The 25,990-nt window shown below is 38.5% G+C and overlaps 2 protein-coding genes across 7 annotated transcripts in view; both read right to left on the reverse strand.

The window, feature by feature from the left end:
- tspan4b (tetraspanin 4b) overlaps positions 1–8,550 on the reverse strand; it is a 45,109-nt gene extending 36,559 nt beyond the window's left edge. The window contains exon 1 of the mRNA XM_061973797.1: positions 8,270–8,550. The gene's annotated coding sequence lies outside the window, so the exon portion shown is untranslated. The remainder of the gene's footprint in view (positions 1–8,269) is intronic.
- Positions 8,551–18,596: 10,046 nt separating this feature from the next.
- prr12b (proline rich 12b) overlaps positions 18,597–25,990 on the reverse strand; it is an 82,175-nt gene continuing 74,781 nt past the window's right edge. For all 6 annotated transcript variants that reach the window (XM_061973791.1, XM_061973790.2, XM_061973789.1 and 3 more), the window contains one exon: positions 18,597–19,537. In XM_061973791.1, the coding sequence (XP_061829775.1) occupies positions 19,403–19,537 (135 nt within the window). In that variant the 3' untranslated portion in view covers positions 18,597–19,402. The remainder of the gene's footprint in view (positions 19,538–25,990) is intronic.

Below are 25,990 nucleotides of genomic sequence, written 5' to 3' on the forward strand. Positions count from 1 at the left end.
ACTGTATCCCTTGCAGACTGTATTGATATATATTGATATATAATGTAGGAACCACAATATTAATAACAGAAAGAAACAACCTTTTTGTGTGAATGAGTGTGAATGGGGGAGGGAGGTTTTTTGGGTTGGTGCACTAATTGTAAATGTATCTTGTGTTTTTTTATGTTGATTTAATAAAAATAAAAAAAACAATTAAAAAAAATGATATTGATAATAAAAAACCGATACCGATCATTTCCGATATTACATTCTGAAGCATTTATCGGCCGATAATATCTAGTTAAATGTGTTAAACAATGTGTTGAAGAAAAGTGGTTTGTACCAAAACATCAAAAAAACGTGCTTGACAACGCAATTGTTTTCAACGTTTTAACTTTACGACTTCACACTTACTGTGTTTCTTCACTGAATTCATCACTTCACTAATGGCTGCCCCTTTGCGGGTCACAGGTTGGCCGCGGCCATGGGAAATGCCTTCGCTAGTATAATTAGGTCTGTTGAGGAGGGAAGGGAGCTTCCTTCCTGTCAGCAGTCTGACTTCCTGTGTGAGGTCACTCCGTAAGAGTGAAGACCAATCGGGCAAACAAGCTCATACACTGCAAAAAGTCAGTGTTCAAAAACAAGAAAAAAAATTCCAAAAATGAGGGGTATTTTATTTGAACTAAGCAAAATTATCTGCCAATAGAACAAGAAAATTTGGCTTGTCAAGACTTTCCAAAACAAGTAAAATTAGCTAACCTCAATGAACCCAAAAATACCTTAAAATAAGTACATTCTCACTAATAACAAGTGCACTTTATGTCAAGATAATGGCACTAGCATTTACTTATTTTAAGAATATTTTTCAACATAATGAGCAAAAAGGTCTCTTTTTTTTTCTACCAAGAAAAGTGCACTTGTTATTAGTGAGAATATACTTATTTTAAGGTATTTTTGGGTTCATTGAGGGTAGCTAATTAGGGACCGCAATGTCCCTTTGGGACACAGGACCCTATTGTAATTGTAAGGTTTTATTATTATTATTCCGCCGCCTCTTTGAGCTGTAATTTGACCCCCTTAACATGCTTCAAAACTCACATTTGACACACACATCAGGACTGGCAAAAATTGCGATCTAGTCAAAAAACCAAACCCCAAAACTCAAAATTGCGCCTCCTAGGAAAAACACAGACAAAACTGCTTGTAACTTCCGGTAGGAATGTCGTAGAGACATTAAACAAAAACCTCTATGTAGGTCTGACTTAGACCTAGATTTCATACACTAACATTATTCAGCAAAAATCAACAGAAATTTGGCAATTCCCCCTTCAAAACAAAAGTTTTGCAAAAACAGTCACTTTTGCCTCTTTGAGCTGTAATTTGACCCCCTTAACATGCTTCAAAACTCACCAAACTGGACACACATCAGGACTGGCAAAAATTGCGATCTAATAAAAACCCCAACCCCAAAACTAAAAATTGCACTCGAGCGCCCCCTAGGAAGAAAACACAGACACAACTGCTCCTAGGAAGAAAACTCAGACACAAATGCCTGTAACTTCCAGTAAGAATGTCTTAGAGACATGAAACAAAAAGCTCTATGTAGGTCTTACTTAGACCTACATTTCATATATTGACAACCCCCAGCAAAAATCAACAGCACGTTTGCAATTCCCCCGTCAAAACAAAAGTTTTGTAAAAACCGGTCACCTTTTTTCAAACATTATCTCCTCTGAGCGCGTTTGTCGTGTCAGCTTCAAACTAGCACAGGAGAGAGATTGAATCCTTGTGATTAAAAGTTGACGAAAGAGTTTTAATTACTGCTCCGGTTTGGATTTTATGTGCCGTCAAAGTTGGTCCCATCCATCACTGCTTGCAGCTTTAATTTTACTTGTTTTGGAAAGTCTTGACAAGCCAAATGTTCTTGTTCTATTGGCAGATAATTTTGCTTAGTTCAAATAAAATACCCCTCATTTTTGTATTATTTTTTTTCTTCTTGTTTTTGAACACTGACTTTTTGCAGTGCAGCGCTCACATCGTGGGCGAAGGCACTGCCTGACAAGCCAAGAAAGGAAGTGGAAGTAGGAAAATAAGAGCGCAAAGAGAAAATAAACTGCAACAAAATGAGAACGTTGCTCTAAGTCCATAGCTGTCACCAGGAATCAGGACACATAACTCAAAACGCTTGTGTCTCAAATGAGCGTAGCACGTTGAAATTAATTGAAATGTATTGAAATTAATTGAAATTAATTGAATTTTATTGAAATTAATTGAAATTGATTTTAAATTAATTGAAATCAATCTACTATTTAATTAAATTAATTAATCTAATTGGTGCTTGCCCTCACCCGTCCCAAAAGTAGCGCAATTTTAATAGGTAAAATGCTTTTCAAAAAGAAAACTCGTTTTTAGATAAGTAATATTACAATACAAAAGAATGTCGTTTTTAAGTAATGTAATAATGTACAGCATTCGGTAGGTTGTGAGTTCAAACCCCGGCCGAGTCATACCAAAGACTATAAAAATGGGAGCCATTACCTCCCTGCTTGGCACTCAGCATCAAGGATTGGAATTGGGGGTTGAATCACCAAAAATGACTCCCGGGCGCGGCCACCGCTGCTGCTCACTGCTCCCCTCACCTCCCAGGGGGTGGAACAAGGGGATGGGTCAAATGCAGAGGGTAATTTCACCACACCTAGTGTGTGTGTGTGACAATCAGTGGTACTTTAACTTTAACTTTAATTTACCTTAGAGAACAGACTTATGCGTTATTTTATTTAGGCTGATTCTCTGTCAAACACACCATCAGCAGCTTCTCCATTTTTCATGGATAAAGGTTTGCCGTTTAGGTATTGTTTCAACGCCTTTGGCCGACGTTGGACTCGTTCTGCAACAATATGGTGCAGACTAGCAGTGCTATGCTAATACGGCTTCCGCGCAGCCACGTTTTTAATGATTTTGTTCTTTAATTCAAATAAATATCATCCGCTTCTTCTCAGCACTGTCCTTCACATTCACTTTCTTCCTTCCCATGGATGGAAAAAAGGTTCGTAACTTAAACTATAACTAGCCGAGAGACAGCCCGTATCTCCAAATATCACAATATTCACAAAGCAATACAAAAATATGTAATCTAACTTTCTTCTACAGGATGGATGCTTCAGCCATCATGTAAGGAACCAGTTCCTTTCATCCAAGCTTGCTCCACAATGTTTTGGAGAAGAAAAAAAAAGGTAATGAGCCCTTGGAATGTTTGGATGAGTTGATGAATGTTCATCACCGCAGGGACTCTAATGATTCAGTTGATTGTGCCTCAGGACTCAGATTGTGGAGATGTTGATCTCTGAAAAGTGGGAGTTGACTCACAACGATTGCTTTTTTTGTTGTTGTTCTTTTAACTCTCTGTTGATCTACTTTTCTGTTTAATATTATGAAAAGAAAAAAAACCCTAACCAAAGAGAATGTAACCCAAAAGCATATTCTGCTACATACTTGCGCTCTAGAACTGCATCTACAAGGGGTAGATGGATCAAGATTATATATATATATATATATATATATATATATATATATATATATATATATATATATATAATTTTTACCGCTTTTCCCTCTCGGGTTCGCGGGTATATATATATATACACATACACACACGCATACACACACACACAAACACACACACACATACAAATATATACATACATATATACGTAATATACATATACACATACATACATATATACAGTATATATATATATACATATAGATATATACATAATGTATACATATATATGTATATAGATATATACATATTTATATATATACACACATATGTGTACATATATACATACACATACATGCATATATATATATATATATATATATATAGATAGATAGATAGATAGATAGATAGATAGATAGATAGATAGATACAAATATAATATATACATACATATATAAACATATACATATATACATACACATACATACAGTATATATATATATATATATATATATATATATATATACATATAGATACAAATATAATATATACATACATATATACATATATACACAAATATACATACACGTACATACATATATACAGTATATGTACATATAGATATATACATAATGTATACATATTGTGGAGTCTCACTCAAGCATCGCCTGACAGGTAGGCACCTCACAGGGGAGGAGCCAGGGAATGGAGGCAGAGTGGAACAAGGAAGACAACGCCCCAGCCTTGGCCGCATCATCGAGGGGCGGTACATTCCCCTGTACACATATATACACAGATATACATACACATACATACATATGTACAGAATATATACATATAGATATATATACATAATGTATACATATATATGTATATAGATATAGACATAATTATATATATATACACACATATGTGTACAAATATACATACATATACAAACATAAACAGACATTTATATACATATATACATACACATACATGCATATATACAGTATATATATACATATAGATACAAATATAATATATACATACATATATACATATACACATAAATACAGTATATATGCATATATATATATACATAATGTATACAAATATGTATATAGATATATACTGTACATATTTATATATATATATATACACATATATGTGTACATATATACATACATATATAGATATACATATAGAAACATATACATATATACACATTTATATATATATATATATATATATATACATACATACATACACATACTACAGTATATATATATATATATATATATATATATACATATATATATACATATATGTACAGGTAAAAGCCAGTAAATTAGAATATTTTTAAAAACTTGATTTATTTCAGTAATTGCATTCAAAAGGTGTAACTTGTACATTATATTTATTCATTGCACACAGACTGATGCATTCAAATGTTTATTTCATTTAATTTTGATGATTTGAAGTGGCAACAAATGAAAATCCAAAATTCCGTGTGTCACAAAATTAGAATATTACTTAAGGCTAATACAAAAAAGGGATTTTTAGAAATGTTGGCCAACTGAAAAGTATGAAAATGAAAAATATGAGCATGTACAATACTCAATACTTGGTTGGAGCTCCTTTTGCCTCAATTACTGCGTTAATGCGGCGTGGCATGGAGTCGATGAGTTTCTGGCACTGCTCAGGTGTTATGAGAGCCCAGGTTGCTCTGATAGTGGCCTTCAACTCTTCTGCGTTTTTGGGTCTGGCATTCTGCATCTTCCTTTTCACAATACCCCACAGATTTTCTATGGGGCTAAGGTCAGGGGAGTTGGCGGGCCAATTTAGAACAGAAATACCATGGTCCTTAAACCAGGCACGGGTAGATTTTGCGCTGTGTGCAGGCGCCAAGTCCTGTTGGAACTTGAAATCTCCATCTCCATAGAGCAGGTCAGCAGCAGGAAGCATGAAGTGCTCTAAAACTTGCTGGTAGACGGCTGCGTTGACCCTGGATCTCAGGAAACAGAGTGGACCGACACCAGCAGATGACATGGCACCCCAAACCATCACCGATGGTGGAAACTTTACACTAGACTTCAGGCAACGTGGATCCTGTGCCTCTCCTGTCTTCTTCCAGACTCTGGGACCTCGATTTCCAAAGGAAATGCAAAATTTGCATGATTGGGTGATGGTTTGGGGTGCCATGTCATCTGCTGGTGTCGGTCCACTCTGTTTCCTGAGATCCAGGGTCAACGCAGCCGTCTACCAGCAAGTTTTAGAGCACTTCATGCTTCCTGCTGCTGACCTGCTCTATGGAGATGGAGATTTCAAGTTCCAACAGGACTTGGCGCCTGCACACAGCGCAAAATCTACCCGGGCCTGGTTTACGGACCATGGTATTTCTGTTCTAAATTGGCCCGCCAACTCCCCTGACCTTAGCCCCATAGAAAATCTGTGGGGTATTGTGAAAAGGAAGATGCAGAATGCCAGACCCAAAAACGCAGAAGAGTTGAAGGCCACTATCAGAGCAACCTGGGCTCTCATATCACCTGAGCAGTGCCAGAAACTCATCGACTCCATGCCACGCCGCATTAACGCAGTAATTGAGGCAAAAGGAGCTCCAACCAAGTATTGAGTATTGTACATGCTCATATTTTTCATTTTCATACTTTTCAGTTGGCCAACATTTCTAAAAATCCCTTTTTTGTATTAGCCTTAAGTAATATTCTAATTTTGTGACACACAGAATTTTGGATTTTCATTTGTTGCCACTTCAAATCATCAAAATTAAATGAAATAAACATTTGAATGCATCAGTCTGTGTGCAATGAATAAATATAATGTACAAGTTACACCTTTTGAATGCAATTACTGAAATAAATCAAGTTTTTCAAAATATTCTAATTTACTGGCTTTTACCTGTATATATATATATATATATATATATATATATATATATATATATATATATATATATATAAAGATACAAATATAATATATACATACATATATAAACATATACATATATACATACACATACATGCATATATACAGTATATATATATATACATATAGATACAAATATAATATATACATACATATATATGCATAATGACGGCGTGGCGCAGTGGAAGAGTGGCCGTGCGCGACCCGAGGGTCCCTGGTTCAATCCCCACCTAGTACCAACCTCGTCATGTCCGTTGTGTCCTGAGCAAGACACTTCACCCTTGCTCCTGATGGGTGCTGGTAGCGCCTTGCATGGCAGCTCCCTCCATCAGTGTGTGAATGTGTGTGTGAATGGGTGAATGTGGAAGTAGTGTCAAAGCGCTTTGAGTACCTTGAAGGTAGAAAAGCGCTATATAAGTACAACCCATTTATCATTTATCATTTAATGTACATATACACATATATACACAAATATACATACACATACATACATATATACAGTATATATACATATAGATATATACATAATGTATCCATATATATGTATATATATACATATTTATATATATACACACATATATATGTACATATTTACATACATATATACATATACATATATAAACATATACACACACATACATATATACATACACATACATGCATATATACAGTATATATATATATATATATATATATATATATATATATACATATAGATACAAATATAATATATACATACATATACACATATATACACAAATGTACATGCACATACATAGATATATACAATATATATATACACATATATACACAAATATACATACACATACAGTATATATACATATAGATATATATACATAATGTATATATAAATATGTATATAGATATATTCATATTTATATATATATACACATATATGTGTACAAATATACATACATATACATATATAAACAAACAGACATTTATATACACATATACATACACATACATGCATATATACAGTATATATATACCTATAGATACAAATATAATATATACATACATATATACATATACACACAAATATACATACACATACATACATATATACAGTATATATATATGCATATAGATATATACATAATGTATACATATATGTATATATATATATACACATATATGTGTACATATATACATATAGAAACATGTACATATATACACATATATATATATAAATATATACATACATATACTACAGTATATATATACATATAGATATATACATAATGTGTATATATATATATATATATATATATATATATATATATATATATATATATATATATATATATATATATATATACTGTATATATATATACACACACACACACACACACAGTATATAAAGGGTAGAAGTCGTGTAGAATTGATACTGGCATGATATAATAGATATTTTTTGTTTTTTTCTCCACACATTTTTGTTGAGTTGTTCAAATTGTTACATAATTACATCTCGTTTATGAACTCATGGAATAAGTATGTTTTTTTGTGAATACAGTAAATGATATACAGTATGCATTGAAGACAATCATAATAACATATTTATATCAAATGATGTATAAGTGTACATTAGATATCATAATATAAGTATACATTTGGTTGGATGGTTGGACATTTAACATTATTTGCTGCTTAAACGCATACATTGGTTAGTTGGATTCCAAATGAATGTAATGTTGAAGCCAAAATAGAACCCACTGCAGTATGTCTTTTCTAAATGTCACATTTTGTTATGCATGTGAAAAGGAATCACATGTCATGCAGTAGTGAGAAATAACTGCAGCATATTCACAGTAGATTCTGTGCACTTCCCAGCAACTTTACCTGAAGCAACGTTTCAGTTCCTTCCAGTAGTTCTGTTGTTCCGCTCCACTTTGACTTGCCAGACTTGTTTATCCCTCGCTTTGTCTTTCTCCTCTCCAGAATCCTCCTTTGCTGATCTTCTCCCAGCCTTTTGTCTGTTCACCTCCTTTTTTGCCCAATTAGTTTGTCTACTTTCCTGATTTGGAGCCTTTTGACTTCATGTATTTTTCCATCTGGGAAGACTTACCAGCTTCTCTTTTCAACCTTTTCCAGATGTCCGACTGTTTTTTCCATCCTTCTCTGCGCTCCTCCCCACCCATTATTTCCACAGACATCCCCCTTTCCCCTTTTAGACCACCGCCTCCAAATTCTGCACGTCCCACTTTTGCCAAATATTCCCTTGTTCCATAACAAAGACCTTTAGTATCTGAGAAATCTTACCTGCATGTGCACATTTCCACACAGTACACTTTATTTACAGTATTTTGCACCAATAAGGATGCCTTTAACAAGTAAAAATAGTTGTAATTTGTTGATATGGAGTACTGCATTAGTATTATTATACATATTGTGCATATATATAATAAAACAGAAAAATATCGCCCCCTTGTGTCTGTGCCGTCAACTCCTTCCAACATACATAACACCATCCATCCATTTTTTACCGCTTATTCCCTTCGGGGTCGCGGGGAGCACTGGAGCCTATCTCAGCTACAATCGGGCGGAAGGCAGGGTACACCCTGGACAAGTCGCCACTTCATCAGATAGACAGACAACATTCAGACTCACATTCACACACTAGGGCCAATTTAGTGTTGCCGATCAACCTATCCTCAGGTGCATGTTTTTGGAGGTGGGAGGAAGCCGGAGTACCCGGAGGGAACCCACGCAGTCACGGGGAGAACATGCAAACTCCACACAGAAAGATCCCGAGCCCGGGATTGAACTCAGGACTACTCAGGACCTTCGTATTGTGAGGCAGACGCACTAACCCCTCTTCCACCGTACTGCCCGCAAACATAACACATCCTTTGAAATTCTAGTTGAGTTCACACGCAGGAAATTCCATCGGTTGTTTTCTGTTTTGTACATCTTTGAGTCTTGTTTCAAGATTAAATCATGTTCCTACCTGCTAGTCCTGTCCGGAGTCGTCCCGGGAGAACCAAACCGTCAGTGACGTGCGGTGAGGTTGATGGCTGGTGAGGCACTGACTTCATCACAGTCAGATTTACAAACATATGAACCCTAAAGAGTATCTTATTCACCATTTGATTGGCAGCAGTTAACGGGTTATGTTTAAAAGCTCATACCAGCATTCTTCCCTGCTTGGCACTCAGCATCAAGGCTTGGAATTGGGGGTTAAATCACCAAAAATTATTCCCGGGCGCGGCGCCGCTGCTGCCAACTGCTCCCCTCACCTCCCAGGGGGTGATCAAGGGATAGGTCAAATGCAGAGGACACATTTCATTACACCTAGTGTGTGTGTGACAATCATTGCTACTTTAACTTTACACATACAAACTGTATCACACAAAAAAGCACATTTAATAAAAAAAACATTATTATGGTCTTACCTTTACTAAGTTATAAATGAAGTCCATTCGCCGCTGTTGTGCTGGATTAATGCACCTCCTGACAGGAGTGTTATGTCAACTAAAGCCCTCACTTAAACTTTCCACGTGCAAGATTGAATCTATTTAAAAAAGTGTAACCGAGGGTTTATAAATGTCGCCTATAGTGTATGAAACTACAAAATAACAAACACGGAGGCTCCAGTTTACACGAGGACCACTTTATTTACCTTCTTTCAAAAACCTCCGCTCCACTACAACATGTCATCACTTCCGCTCTTGGCGCCTTCAAAATAAGAGCTCAAGGCATATACTGTATAACAGCGCATAACAGGAACTTAACATCACAAAGAGGAAAGCCCATAAAAATAGGTTACAAAAGTTATTTAATAAGAAGCCAAAAAATGCAAAAACAATAATGTTCGTGTTGGAGGAGTTGTGAATTAGGTACACCTGCAGTCTGCAGGTGTACCTAATGTTGTGGCCCTGCAGTCATTCACAACTCCTCCAACACGAACATTATTGTTTTTGCACTTTTTGGCTTCTTATGAAATAACTTTTTTAGATAGATTCAATCTTGCACGTGGAAAGTTTAAGTGTGGGCTTTAGTTGATATAACACTCCCATCAGGGGTTGCAATCTACAGCGGGGGTGCAGGAGGCGAGCCTCAGCCAGTGCGTCTTTTGCAGCCGTTTTATGATCGCTCAGCACAAGAAATACGTTACACACATACAGTTGTTGACAAAATACACTGTACATTATATACCTCAGCTAACTAAACTATGGAAATGTATAATATAATTCATATAGCAATACGGTCTCACTGCACAGCAGGCCAGCAGTTAGCCGAGTCCGCAATCCATGTTGAGGCACAACGCAGTGACGTGCCTCAACTGGCTGCCGTTCACCGCACCGTCTCTTCTCAGTATTTGAACGGCAAATGTGAAAATTCAGCGATTTTAAATAAAAATAATCTAAAACTGGTGAAGTTAAATGGAAAATAACTTTATAGTATAATCACTGGATACATTTAACAATTTAATTTTTTTTTTTTTCTTTTTCCATTTTTTTTCCCCACTAGAGGCAGGTGAGGCGGGGCCTCACCTGCCTCTAGTGACTGCACGTCACTGCAAACCGTAACATTAAGACCTTCAGTATATCAGTATGTGGAATTAAATTATGGAATGGATTAAGCAAATAAATCAAACAGTGTACTAAAATGATCCACTTCAAGAAACTCTTCAAATTTAAAGTGTTTACAAAGAAAACATATATATATTTTTTTATTATTAATTTTTTATATAATTTCTTTTTTTGGGGGGGGTGGCGAGGGAAAAAGTGTCTGTTTCTCAGTACTTGTATTAGGATTTCCCTATCAAATGAATAAATAATTTTTAGAAAAGAAAAGAGTTGGAGTTTCTTTTTATGCGCCGAACTGAAACAGTACCGTTCTGTTTGCAAAGCACGAAGAGCAGCTCAGCAGCACAGTGCTTCACATCTGTGTCTTGGTGGGTCATCAGGCTGACCAGCTGGCCTCTCACTGTGGGGTCCTGCTCTGGACGGACGGCAGCGTCCCTCACGGGAGGTAAGATCTCGGATGGGTTGAAAGACACAAGGTCAGCATTGTCCACGGGGTCAAACGAGGCCCAACTTAAACGCCACTTACCCTTTTTTTCCTGTAAGAGTGATGTTTCCACTATGCCTGTGTGCGAATGGAACGACAGATGTTCGGATAATGTCTGTAATTGAAATGAAAAACAGATCTTTGGATATTTTGTTCATAGATGCGTCAAAACATAATCAAAGTTAAAGAGCCTTTTATTTATATATTTATATAGCCCTAAATCACAAGTGTCTCAAAGGGCTGCACAAGCCACAACGACATCCTCGGTTCAGAGCCCTCATAAGGGCAAGGAAATACTCACAACCCAGTGGGATATAAATGTGAATGAATATGAGAAACCTTGGAGAGGACCACATATGTGGGTGACCCCTCCCCCCTTTAGGGGAGACCGGATGAAATGGACATCTAGTAGGTCTAGCATAAAATTGTGAAAGTCCAGTCCATAGTGGATCAAACATAATAGTGAGAGTCCAGTCCATAGTGGATCTAACATAATAGTGTGAGAGTCCAGTCCATAGTGGATCCAACATAATAGTGTGAGAGTCCAGTCCATAGTGGATCTAACATAATATTGTGAAAGTCCAGTCCATAGTGGATCTAACATAATAGTGAGAGTCCAGTCCATAGTGGATCTAACATAATAGTGAGAGTCCAGTCCATAGTGGATCTAACATAATAGTGAGAGTCCAGTCCATAGTGGATCTAACATAATATTGTGAAAGTCCAGTCCATAGTGGATCTAACATAATAGTGAGAGTCCAGTCCATAGTGGATCTAACATAATATTGTGAAAGTCCAGTTCATTGTGGATCTAACATAATAGTGAGAGTCCAGTCCATAGTGGATCTAACATAATAGTGAGAGTCCAGTCCATAGTGGATCTAACATAATAGTGAGAGTCCAGTCCACAGTGGATCTAACATAATAGTGAGAGTCCAGTCCATATAGTGGATCTAACATAATAGTGTGAAAGTCCAGTCCATAGTGGATCTAACATAATAATGAGAGTCCAGTCCATAGTGGATCTAACATAATAATGAGAGTCCAGTCCATAGTGGATCTAACATAATATTGTGAAAGTCCAGTCCATTGTGGATCTAACATAATAGTGAGAGTCCAGTCCATAGTGAATCTAACATAATAGTGAGAGTCCAGTCCATAGTGGATCTAACATAATAGTGAGAGTCCAGTCCATAGTGGATCTAACATAATAGTGAGAGTCCAGTCCATAGTGGATCTAACATAATATTGTGAAAGTCCAGTCCATAGTGGATCTAACATATTAGTGAGAGTCCAGTCCACAGTGGATCTAACATAATAGTGAGAGTCCAGTCCATAGTGGATCTAACATAATAGTGAGAGTCCAGTCCATAGTGGATCTAACATATTAGTGAGAGTCCAGTCCATAGTGAATCTAACATAATATTGTGAAAGTCCAGTCCATTGTGGATCTAACATAATAGTGACTGTCCAGTCCATAGTGGATCTAACATAATAGTGAGAGTCCAGTCCATAGTGGATCTAACATAATAGTGAGAGTCCAGTCCATAGTGGATCTAACATAATAGTGTGAGAGTCCAGTCCATAGTGGATCTAACATAATAATGAGAGTCCAGTCCATAGTGGATCTAACATAATAGTGAGAGTCCAGTCCACAGTGGATCTAACATAATAGTGAGAGTCCAGTCCATAGTGGATCTAACATAATAGTGTGAAAGTCCAGTCCATAGTGGATCTAACATAATAATGAGAGTCCAGTCCATGGTGGATCTAACATAATAGTGAGAGTCCAGTCCATAGTGGATCTAACATAATAGTGAGAGTCCAGTCCATAGTGGATCTAACATAATAGTGTGAGAGTCCAGTCCATAGTGGATCTAACATAATAATGAGAGTCCAGTCCATAGTGGATCTAACATAATAGTGAGAGTCCAGTCCACAGTGGATCTAACATAATAGTGAGAGTCCAGTCCATAGTGGATCTAACATAATAGTGTGAAAGTCCAGTCCATAGTGGATCTAACATAATAGTGAGAGTCCAGTCCATAGTGGATCTAACATAATAGTGTGAAAGTCCAGTCCATAGTGGATCTAACATAATAATGAGAGTCCAGTCCATAGTGGATTTAACATAATAGTGAGAGTCCAGTCCATAGTGGATCTAACATAATATTGTGAAAGTCCAGTCCATTGTGGATCTAACATAATAGTGAGAGTCCAGTCCACAGTGGATCTAACATAATAGTGAGAGTCCAGTCCATAGTGGGGCCATCAGTAGACCATCCCGAGCGGGCATGGGTCAGCAGCGCAGAGATGTCCCCAACCGATGCACAGGCGAGCGGTCCAACCCCGGGTCCCAACTCATCCATGGTCATCGGACCTGTGCCCCCCCCTTCCACAAGGGAGAGGGGGGCAGAAGAGAAAAGAAAAGAAACGGCAGATCAACTGGTCTAAAAAGGGGGGTCTATTTAAAGGCTAGAGTATACAAATGAGTTTTAAGATGGGACTTAAATGCTTCTACTGAGGTAGCATCTCTAACTGTTACCGGGAGGGCATTCCATAGTACTGGAGCCCCAATAGAAAACGCTCTATAGCTGTTAGAATAATTGTTTCTAAATTATCACAAAAACTTTGTGTTACATTGAGGGTCTGGTGAGAAGACTGTAGCTGTCTTTGAAACCTACCAAGAGTAAGGCTCGTAAAACTCCACTGTGTAGGGGGGGAAGCAAGATGAAGGTGTTTCTGTTTTCTCTCATGTATGGTAATCAACAGAAAGATATTGTTCTAACCCAAGGACTTCAAAGCGGAGAGAAGACAGGATCTGCCCAATTTCCAGACGACCTCTTTTTGAACCTCCTTTTCGAACTGGTTTACGAAAGTCTTTTTGAAGTATTTTATGGACCTCTTTTGGAACTATTTTACGAACTGTTTTTGACCTGACCTTTTCTGTGAACTTTTTGCGACCGTTGTCCTTTGGAAACAGCGGTGGCCATGTGGTCGGGGAGGGTCCAAAATAAAAGGAGGCGTGCAATCTTTTGGCAGAGCGTGCTGAGATACTGTACAAGGGTACAGTGTACAGACGACTCTCCTCAATATTGAGTCCTAATTGAATTATGTCTCTGTTTAATTCTTTGCCTCTTGTCTTGTTTATCAGTGTTTGAACCTGACAATAGCCCGCAGACTTTTTTTAAGGAATCACTAATAAGCCGGAGGGCTTTATGGGTTGTCATTAATAATGTACCACTGTCATGAAACAATGTAGTCATTTTAAATTGTATGTCGTGGAAGTTCATTTGTATTCTAATAAAATAACATAAATGTACCTTTTTGTCGTAAATAGTGGCGAGTCTTCCTGTGAACCCGCGAGCTCTCAGTCAGCAGATTGAGTACAGGAACTAGTTTCTCCTTCAGCGTGTCACCCTGAAACATACACTATATTGCCAAAAGTATTTGGCCACCCATTCAAATGATCAGAATCAGGTGTCCTAATCACTTGGCCCGGCCACAGGTGTATAAAATCAAGCACTTAGGCATGGAGAGTGTTTCTACAAACATTTGTGAAAGAATGGGCCGCTCTCAGTGATTTCCAGCGTGGAACTGTCACAGGATGCCACCTGTGCAACAAATCCAGTCGGGAAATTTCCTCGCTCCTGAATATTCCAAATTCAACTGTCGGCTTTATCGTAAGAAAATGGAAGAGTTTGGGAACAACAGCAACTCAGTCATTAAGTGGTAGGCCACGTAAACTGACAGAGAGGGGTCAGCGGATGCTGAAGCGCATAGTGCAAAGACTTTCTGCACAGTCAGTTGCTACAGAGCTCCAAACTTCACGTGACCTTCCAATTAGCCCACGTACAGTACGCAGAGAGCTTCATGGAATTGGTTTCCTGCATCTAAGCCATACATCACCAAGTCCAAAGCAAAGCGTGGGATGCAGTGGTGTAAAGCACGTCACCACTGGACTCTAGAGCAGTGGAGATGCCTTCTCTGGAGTGATGAATCACTCTTTTCCATCTGACAATCTGATGGACCAGTCTGGGTTTGGAGGTTGCCAGGAGAACAATACATTTCGGACTGCATTGTGCCGAGTGGGAAATTTGGTGGAGGAATTATGGTTTGGGGTTGTTTTTCAGGAGTTGGGCTTGGCCCCTTAGTTCCAGTGAAAGGAACTTTGAATGCTCCAGGATACCAAAACATTTTGGACAATTCCATGCTCCCAACCTTGTGGGAACAGTTTGGAGCGGGCCTCTTTCCTCTTCCAACATGACTGTGCACCAGTGCACAAAGCAAGGTCCATAAAGACATGGATGACAGAGTCTGGTGTGGATGAACTTGACTGGCCTGCACAGAGTCCTGACCTGAACCCGATAGAACACATTTGGGATGAATTAGAATGGAGACTGAGAGCCAGGCCTTCTCCACCAACATCAGTGTGTGACCTCACCAATGCGCTTTGGGAAGAATGGTGGAAAATTCCTATAAACACACTCCGCAACCTTGTGGACAGCCTTCCCAGAAGAGTTGAAGCTGTGATAGCCTGCAAAAGGTGGACCGACATCATATTGAATCCTATGGGTGAGGAATGGGATGGCACTTCATGTTTATAAGTGAGTCAAGGCAGGTGGCCAAATACTTTTGGCAATATAGTGTAAGTTGTGTAATACTTAATAATAATAATGAATTACATTTGTAACGCACTTTACATTTGTTAAAATCTCAAAGTGCTACAAAGTATTAAAAAATAAATAACTACAAAAAATAAATAAATAAATAAAATAAATACAACAAAAGAAAAATAGAAAGTTAGAATATATAATAAAAAATGAAAATAGAAATGAAATCATGACACACACTAGATAAACATTATATAAAACAGAAACATCGATAAAAATAGAAATAAAAGCATGAAAGCTGTCATGTCTGTGATCATGTTTTGTTTAGTTATGTTTTGCTTGGGTTTTAGACACTTTTTAGTTCTTGTCTTCACTCCCTTTCTCACCATAGTAACCCTTAGTTTCACCTGGTTCACATCGTCATGTCACGTCTTACGTTTTCACATTTTGAGTCACGCACCGGTTTTCACTAATCATGTCATCACTATTTAAGCCTGTAGTTGCCAGGCAGTCAGCCTGGCGACATCACTCTTGACACTCTGTTTCATGTTCATAGTCCATGCTGCCCTGTTCACGTCATGTCAAGTACGTTTTTTATTCTATTTTTGCCACAGTTAGCGACTTTTGTTCATGTCCATAGTTTTTTTGCCCACGTGCAAGTATTTGTTTCATTAGTCAAGTTTGTACTTCCGCCTTGAGCGCGCTTTTTGTTCTTTTTTTAGTGTAAAAATAAAAATGTATTTACCTTCACGCCATGTCCGGTCCAAATCAGTTGCACCATGGGAAAATAAACCACGCCAAAGTCCTAGTCATGAGAAAAGCACTGGATAAAACAGGCAAGCAATGTACAGGTAAAAGCCAGTAAATTAGAACATTTTGAAAAACTTGATTTATTTCAGTAATTGCATTCAAAAGGTGTAACTTGTACATTATATTTATTCATTGCACACAGACTGATGCATTCAAATGTTTATTTCATTTAATTTTGATGATTTGAAGTGGCAACAAATGAAAATCCAAAATTCCGTGTGTCACAAAATTAGAATATTACTTAAGGCTAATACAAAAAAGGGATTTTTAGAAATGTTGGCCAACTGAAAAGTATGAAAATGAAAAATATGAGCATGTACAATACTCAATACTTGGTTGGAGCTCCTTTTGCCTCAATTACTGCGTTAATGCGGCGTGGCACCAGCAGATGACATGGCACCCCAAACCATCACTGATGGTGGAAACTTTACACTAGACTTCAGGCAACGTGGATCCTGTGCCTCTCCTGTCTTCCTCCAGACTCTGGGACCTCGATTTCCAAAGGAAATGCAAAATTTGCTTTCGTCAGAAAACATGACTTTGGACCACTCAGCAGCAGTCCAGCTGGTGTCGGTCCACTCTGTTTCCTGAGATCCAGGGTCAACGCAGCCGTCTACCAGCAAGTTTTAGAGCACTTCATGCTTCCTGCTGCTGACCTGCTCTATGGAGATGGAGATTTCAAGTTCCAACAGGACTTGGCGCCTGCACACAGCGCAAAATCTACCCGTGCCTGGTTTACGGACCATGGTATTTCTGTTCTAAATTGGCCCACCAACTCCCCTGACCTTAGCCCCATAGAAAATCTGTGGGGTATTGTGAAAAGGAAGATGCAGAATGCCAGACCCAAAAACGCAGAAGAGTTGAAGGCCACTATCAGAGCAACCTGGGCTCTCATAACACCTGAGCAGTGCCAGAAACTCATCGACTCCATGCCACGCCGCATTAACGCAGTAATTGAGGCAAAAGGAGCTCCAACCAAGTATTGAGTATTGTACATGCTCATATTTTTCATTTTCATACTTTTCAGTTGGCCAACATTTCTAAAAATCCCTTTTTTGTATTAGCCTTAAGTAATATTCTAATTTTGTGACACACGGAATTTTGGATTTTCATTTGTTGCCACTTCAAATCATCAAAATTAAATGAAATAAACATTTGAATGCATCAGTCTGTGTGCAATGAATAAATATAATGTACAAGTTACACCTTTTGAATGCAATTACTGAAATAAATCAAGTTTTTCAAAATATTCTAATTTACTGGCTTTTACCTGTATTTAAAAACAAGAAGGCATAGAAATTAGATCAAAGCTGTGCTAAAAAGGTGGGTTTTTAGTCCATTCTTAAAATGGTCGACCGACTGTGGTGCTCTAAAATGGTCGGGGAGAGCGTTCCAGAGTTCGGGTGCGGTCGAGCAGAAAGCCTGGCGGCCCATTGATTGTAAGTTTGTCCTGATGGGTTTGAGGAGGTTAGTGTTTGAGGAGGTTGCGAGTAGGAGTATGAGGGGAAACTAGGTCCTTGAGGTAGGAGGGGGCGTTGCCGTAGATGCATTGATGAGTTAGCAGGTTAATCTTGAATTGGGAGCCAGTGGAGTGATTTGAGGATGGGTGTGATATGATCATGCTCATAATACTTCTAATATTCACTGATTTAATATCAGCACGACCGATTTCAGATAGGTGAATTGGAAGAAGGTTGTAAATAGTGAGTGTAAAGGAAAACAGTGAAGTTTCCACCTGTGAAATGACGTCAGCGTAGACATGTTCACGTTTGTCAGTGGAATGGTTTATTTTACTTTTGTCAAATACAGGAATTTTATGTACAGAAGAGGAACTTGGAGGTGGCGAATGAAGAAGCTGTACAATATTTACACATCAAAACAACAGAAAAGCTCTGCAAAGAAGGTCAAATCAACGGAAGTATCAATCGACGACAGACAGATAAAAAGGACACACGTTAAACACGCACATTTATCTTTTCACGTCACTCAGGACGTCAATTGTGACGCCGTTACCTCTTTGTTTCACGGGAGCGACACCCCCCTCTGTGACTGCACTTTGAAGAAGAGACATAAATAACGCAGCTCCATTGAAATACATGAGAATCTCAAGCGTCGGGACAATAAAAGGACTATTACATAGTCGCGTTAAATCTTTTCACTAGTTTCACTCGTGGAGGTCTGAGAGGCGCAAACACTCAATTTTATTTATACCCCTTTAAAACATTTTTCAAAAAATATTTACAGCTATTTATCCCTCTTTTTTTTTTTTAGGATGTTCATTTTTTAAAAATGTCCTTGTATAAATGATACAAAGCATAATTATCAGTACATTACTTAAAGACGTGTTTGTCTGTGTGGACGTACGGTGTCCACGGACCATCTTCACATTATTGAAGCTTCTTTGGAGTAAAAAGTCCGAGAGTGACTCTTACCGCAAGTTATTAAACCTTTTTTCCGCCCTGACAACGCCGTCTTTTATTGATTTGTTTGACAAACCCCGGGAGACTTTTTTTTTAAGTTGGACTGATGTGCGTGTTCAGGCTTTGGTGCTGAGGCTGAGCAGCTCCAGGAAGGAGCCGAAGAGCTTCTCCAGCCAGCTCTGGTTGGCCATGCACTGCTGCACCACCTCCTCCTGGCCGGGGTCGTCTGCCGCCTGTTCGATGCTGTCCGTCTGCACACAGCGCACACACATGCCAAATACGTTGGCACTCGTTAAAGTCAGAGGTGGGTAAAGTAGAGAAATTGTACTCAAGTAAGAGTACTGTTACTTTAGAGATGTATTACTCAAGTAAAAGTAAGGAGTAGTCACCCAAATATTTACTTGAGTAAAAGTAAAAGGTATGTTGTGAAAAAACTACTCAAGTACTGACTAACTGATGAGTAACCTGTTGGTTTAAGGATGACGGCAACAAATATAAAATCCATTATTATTATTATTATTAAATAATGCACAAAAACATAAAAATAGCAATGAGCAAATTCAGAGCCAGGAATATCTCTTAAGCAACTAAAACAATAATATATATTAAATAATAATACATTAACATAAAAAAAAATTAAGGCAAATTGAGCCACAATAACTTAACAGCACCATAGGCTCAGTAGGCAGAGATTACAAAGGAAAATAACAAGTTAGCCTTTACGCAAACCATAAACTGATAGGTGTGGGCTGCACCTGGGAACACACTGTGCGCTTCTGATTGGTGTTGCTATGCATGCGTGTGTGCAGGGGCGCCGCTAGGGATTTTGGGCCCCATGAAAAGAATCTTTACAGGGCCCCCAACACAGTGTCATTATTTTTTCTGTATTATAATTTCATCATCATTAGGGGCCTCTCTGGGCCCCCCTCCATCATGGGCCCCTAGAATCCGTCTCCTTTACCCCCCCTTTTCGGCGCCCCTGCGTGTGTGTGCGCGCGACTGTGCGTGTGTGTGTGTGTCTTGTCTGTCTATGCGTTAATAAATGTCCCCACACGATGTACATTTGACAGTGATTCATAGCAGGGAAGCTAACATCAGCCTACGGTGACAGCCAAAATATCTACTAACGTTACTTACCGCGATGTGCTTCCTCAAATTTGACATTGAGTTCATGTAAGCTTAAGCTTGTTGTTGTTTTGCCGCTGAAACGTTATGTTTTCGCGGCGGTCACATGACCGCCTGGCTCTGTTTGATTGGTGAAACTGAGTCAAACGTCACCAGTGACTGTATTTGATTGGTAAAACGCAGGCATGCGATAAATCCTACTTTGAAGGTCTGTCTGACAAACCAAAACAAACAAAGCGTGCATTAACAGATCGATAAAAATCAGTAGCGAGTAGCGAGCTGAATGTAGATAAATGGAGCGGAGTAAAAGTAGCGTTTCTTCTCTATAAATATACTCAAGTAAAAGTATGTTACATTAAAACTACTCTTAGAAGTACAAACCCCGTTTCTATATGAGTTGGGAAATTGGGTTAGATGTAAATATAAACGGAATACAATGATTTGCAAATCCTTTTCAACCCATATTCAGTTGAATGCACTACAAAGACAAGATATTTCATGTTCAAACTCAAACTTTTTTTTTTTTTGCAAATAATAATTAGCTTAGAATTTCATGGCTGCAACACGTGCCAAAGTAGTTGGGAAAGGGCATGTTCACCACTGTGTTACATGGCCTTTCCTTTTAACAACACTCAGCAAACGTTTGGGAACTGAGGAGACACATTTTTGAAGCATCTCAGGTGGAATTCTTTCCCATTCTTGTTTTATGTAGAGCTTCAGTCGTTCAACAGTCCGGGGTCTCCGCTGTCGTATTTTACGCTTCATAATGCGCCACACATTTTCGATGGGAGACAGGTCTGGACTGCAGGCGGGCCAGGAAAGTACCCGCACTCTTTTTTTACGAAGCCACACTGTTGTAACACGTGCTGAATGTGGCTTGGCATTGTCTTGCTGAAATAAGCAGGGGCGTCCATGAAAAAGACGGCGCTTAGATGGCAGCATACGTTGTTCCAAAACCTGTATGTACCTTTCAGCATTAATGGCGCCTTCACAGATGTGTAAGTTACCCATGCCTTGGGCTCTAATGCACCCCCATACCATCACAGATGCTGGCTTTTGAACTTTGTGTCGATAACAGTCTGGATGGTTCGCTTCCCCTTTGGTCCGGATGACACGATGTCGAATATTTCCAAAAACAATTTGAAATGTGGACTCGTCAGACCACAGAACACTTGATCTCGGGCCCAGAGAAGCCGACGGCGTTTCTGGATGTTGTTGATAAATGGCTTTCGCTTTGCATAGTAGAGCTTTAACTTGCACTTACAGATGTAGCGACCAACTGTATTTAGTGACAGTGGTTTTCTGAAGTGTTCCTGAGCCCATGTTGTGATATCCTTTAGAGATTGATGTCGGTTTTTGATACAGTGCCATGTGAGGGATCGAAGGTCACGGTCATTCAATGTTGGTTTCCGGCCATGCCGCTTACGTGCAGTGATTTCTCCAGATTCTCTGAACCTTTTGATGATATTATGGACCGTAGATGTTGAAATCCCTAAATTTCTTGCAATTGCACTTTGAGAAACGTTGTTCTTAAACTGTTTGACTATTTGCTCACGCAGTTGTGGACAAAGGGGTGTACCTCGCCCCATCCTTTCTTGTGAAAGACTGAGCATTTTTTGGGAAGCTGTTTTTATGCCCAATCATGGCACCCACCTGTTCCCAATTAGCCTGCACACCTGTGGGATGTTCCAAATAAGTGTTTGATGAGCATTCCTCAACTTTTTCAGTATTTATTGTCACCTTTCCCAACTTCTTTGTCACGTGTTGCTGGCATCAAATTCTAAAGTTAATGATTATTTGCAAAAAAAAAAATTTTTTTTATCAGTTTGAACATCAAATATGTTGTCTTTGTAACATATTCAACGGAATATGGGTTGAAAATAATTTGCAAATCATTGTATTCCGTTTATATTTACATCTAACACAATTTCCCAACTCATATGGAAACGGGGTTTGTACAATCTATCCCAAAAGTTACTCAAGTAGATGTAACGGAGTAAATGTAGCGCGTTACTACCCACCTCTGGTTAAAGTCAACGCCGCACAGACATGGCTAACTCATAACCAAAAGTGAAACTGAAACTAACCACTGCTTGTACTTTTACCTGGGACTTTGGCTAGAGACATAAGGAGAATGGACAATAATACAAGATTTACAGCAGGGTACTGCACTTTTTGGGGGGAATTTTGCCTATCGTTCACAATCATTATGAAAGACATGACGACGGATATAATTTTTTTAACCTCTTAAGGCCCAAGCTGTTTGTTTACATGCTTTTTTATAATTTCTCTTTGCTATTTGGGGTTATTGGACCCTAATTAGAATAAAAACGAAGAATCATCTTTTTATATGATGTACTTAGTCCATAAGTACACAACTGTGTACTTCATGTTTAGTGACATGCTAATTCTTATTTTTTACACTTATTTTTTTCCAAATTCCATTGTATGTTATACTCTTCTGACACCACCAGATGGCAGTATAAGTGTCCACATAAGCGGCCATAAGATCCCAATTCAGTAGTGTACACAATTTTGGAAATAAGAGCTAAAAGGTGCTGTTTACGCATGTGACCACTAAGGCCTTTAGAGCAGTGGTTCTTAACCTGGGTTCGATTGAACCCTAGGGGTTCGGCGAGCCGGCCTCAGGGGTTCGGCGGAGGTCAAGACACACCCAACTCATCGTGTAAATAAAAACTTCTCCCTATCGGCGTACTCTGGATACCCCCTAACAATGTTACCTGTAATTTTCCATCTGATTTGCAGGTGTGTAATTTGTTGTGAGTTCATGCACTGTGTTGGTTTTGTTCTTTGAACAAGGGGATGTTCATGCACGGTTCATTTTGTGCACCAGTAAAAAAAACATATAACTTTGTCTTGAATTAGAATTTTTTATTTATTTATTTTATCACTAAAGGGTTTGGTGAATGCGCATATGAAATTGGTGGGGTTCAGTACCTCCAACAAGGTTAAGAACCACTGCTTTAGAGGTTGCATTTTAACTTGTAAATAAAAGTCATCTTACAGCGGAGCCAATGGGATTGCCACTATTATGCCCATAAAACCCAATAAATAACCATTCAAAAACCGCCAACATTACTCCATTTACATTTTTTGACTTGAATATTAACCAAGTATTAATGATATTGCTATTACAAGCGCTAACGCAGACGGACTATTTATAGTGGCGACGTGTTCACTTCCTATGTCCCTATGTTGACATCATCGAATGGTCTGCTGTTTCCACGCTTCTCTGCTCCATGTAAGTTTTTTCTGGATCAGGTGTCCCCAAACTACGGCTCGCGGCCTGGATCCGGCCCACCAGCGTCCAGAATCCAGCCCACGGGAAGTCCCAAGTTTAAAAAAATAAAAATAATTGTTATTATTTTTTTAATACTTTTTTTTTTTTAATCTGTCCTTTCTAATCTATTTTCTACCGCTTGTTACTCTCTGTGTATTCTAGCCGCTCAGGAAAATCATATTGTCTAAAAATGCATTGTCATCGCGCTCAGATATATATACTATATATATATATATATATATATATATATATATATATATATATATTATTAGAGATGTCTGATAATGGCTTTTTTTACCGATATCCGATATTCCGATATTGTCCAACTCTTAATTACCGATACCGATATCAACCGATACCGATATATACAGTCGTGGAATTAACACATTATTATGCCTTATTTTGTTGTGATGCCCCGCTGGATGCATTAAACAATGTAACAAGGTTTTCCAAAATAAACAAATTCAAGTTATGGAAAAAAGTGCCAACATGGCACTGCCATATTTATTATTGAAGTCACAAAGTGCTTTTTTTTTTTTTAACATGCCTCAAAACAGCAGCTTGGAATTTGGGACAGGCTCTCCCTGAGGGAGACTATGAGGAGGTTGAGGTTGGCGGGGGTGATTTGGGGGGAGGGGAGGGGGTAGCGGGGGTGTGTATTGTAGCGTTAGTGCTGCAAGAGATTCTGGGTATTTGTTCTGTTGTGTTTATGTTGTGTTACGGTGCGGATGTTCTCCCGAAATGTGTTTGTCATTTTTGTTTGGTGTGGGTTCACAGTGTGGCGCTTATTTGTAACAGTGTTAAAGTTGTTTATACGGCCACCCTCAGTGTGACCTGTATGGCTGTTGACCAAGTATGCCTGCATTCACTTGTGACTGTGAAAAGCCGTAGATATTATGTGACTGGGCCGGCACGCAAAGGCAGTGCCTCTAAGGATTATTGGCGCTCTGTACCTCTCCCTACGTCCGTGTACACAGCGGCGTTTTAAAAAGTCATACATTTTACTTTTTGAAACCGATACCGATAATTATGAAACCAATACCGATAATTTCCGATATTACATTTTAAAGCATTTATCGGCCGATAATATCGGCAGTCCGATAATATCGGACATCCCTATATATTATACATAGAGCCCGGCCGCCGGGCAAATTTTTTTAACCCAATACGGCCCCCCGAGTCTAAAAATTTGGGGACTCCTGTTCTAGATCATAAATAGTGCTTCTCACCTGGACATCTAACATCTGAGTAGGTAATCCAACAAATTGGGACACTTTGACAGCCAATTTGGACCCCAAACTGGTGAGGACGACACTCTGTTTCTTTGCGAGGATATTACTATTATGAGTAATTTTTCATCGAAATGGGAATATATGAACATCCCAGCAGTCAACATTTCTAATGACAGCAGACTTTGTACAGTAAGTGATGTTTTATGCTTGTTGGCTCTCATGAAGTCTTCAGTGAGCATAAATCAGTGATGAAGAAAAAAAAAGAGCAAACGTTGAGATGCGTTTTTTTTTTAAATTAATGCGCCACGTATGCTTAAAATGATCAAAATACATACATATTAAGTTGAACAGCTTTCATAGGCTCCATTGTAAGCAAACTTTTGATCGCTTTTATTTAATATTTAGAATGCATTAAAAAAATAAAATCCATTGTCATGTCTTTCGTAATGATTGTGAACGATAGGCAAACTTCCAAAAAAAGTGCAATTCCCCTTTATATTTTGGTCTCATTTCCGTCCCCGCGCTCTTGTTTTCTTGTTTCCACTTCCTGTGTGCTTTCATTACCGGCCACTTCATCACCTGTGGCCTCACCTGTCCCTGATTGTTGGATTGTTACTGTTGCTCCCTTTGAGCAGTTCTATAGCTGCACAAGTTCTTATGTGGACTTTTTAAATCATCCTTATCATTGGCTTTGACCTGGGTCAAATGTGCGAGAAAATGAGAGCAGACAGTGTTGACAAACATTGTTGCAACCTTGTGTGGGAACCGCAGGTGCAGAAACACAAAAGAAGAATCCCTTCTTCCGTGCAACGTTCATATTATTGTTCCTCAGCCAGCGTTTGTGGGTCTGATGGACCCGTTGCATTTTGTGGCTTTTAATTCCTCACAATCAAACACTTTTATGTTAAAATACTGAACATATGTTTATTGGGATAAGGTAAACAAATGTGTAGGGGGGGTGTATGGTGTGTGGTCATTAAATATGTATTCTGATATATGTTCTTCACAGAAAATGAGCCAAAGTCAGTGAGTCTCAGTTTGAAAAA

Source organism: Nerophis lumbriciformis, linkage group LG22, assembly GCF_033978685.3.
Source record: "Nerophis lumbriciformis linkage group LG22, RoL_Nlum_v2.1, whole genome shotgun sequence".
NCBI classification, from domain to species: domain Eukaryota; kingdom Metazoa; phylum Chordata; class Actinopteri; order Syngnathiformes; family Syngnathidae; genus Nerophis; species Nerophis lumbriciformis.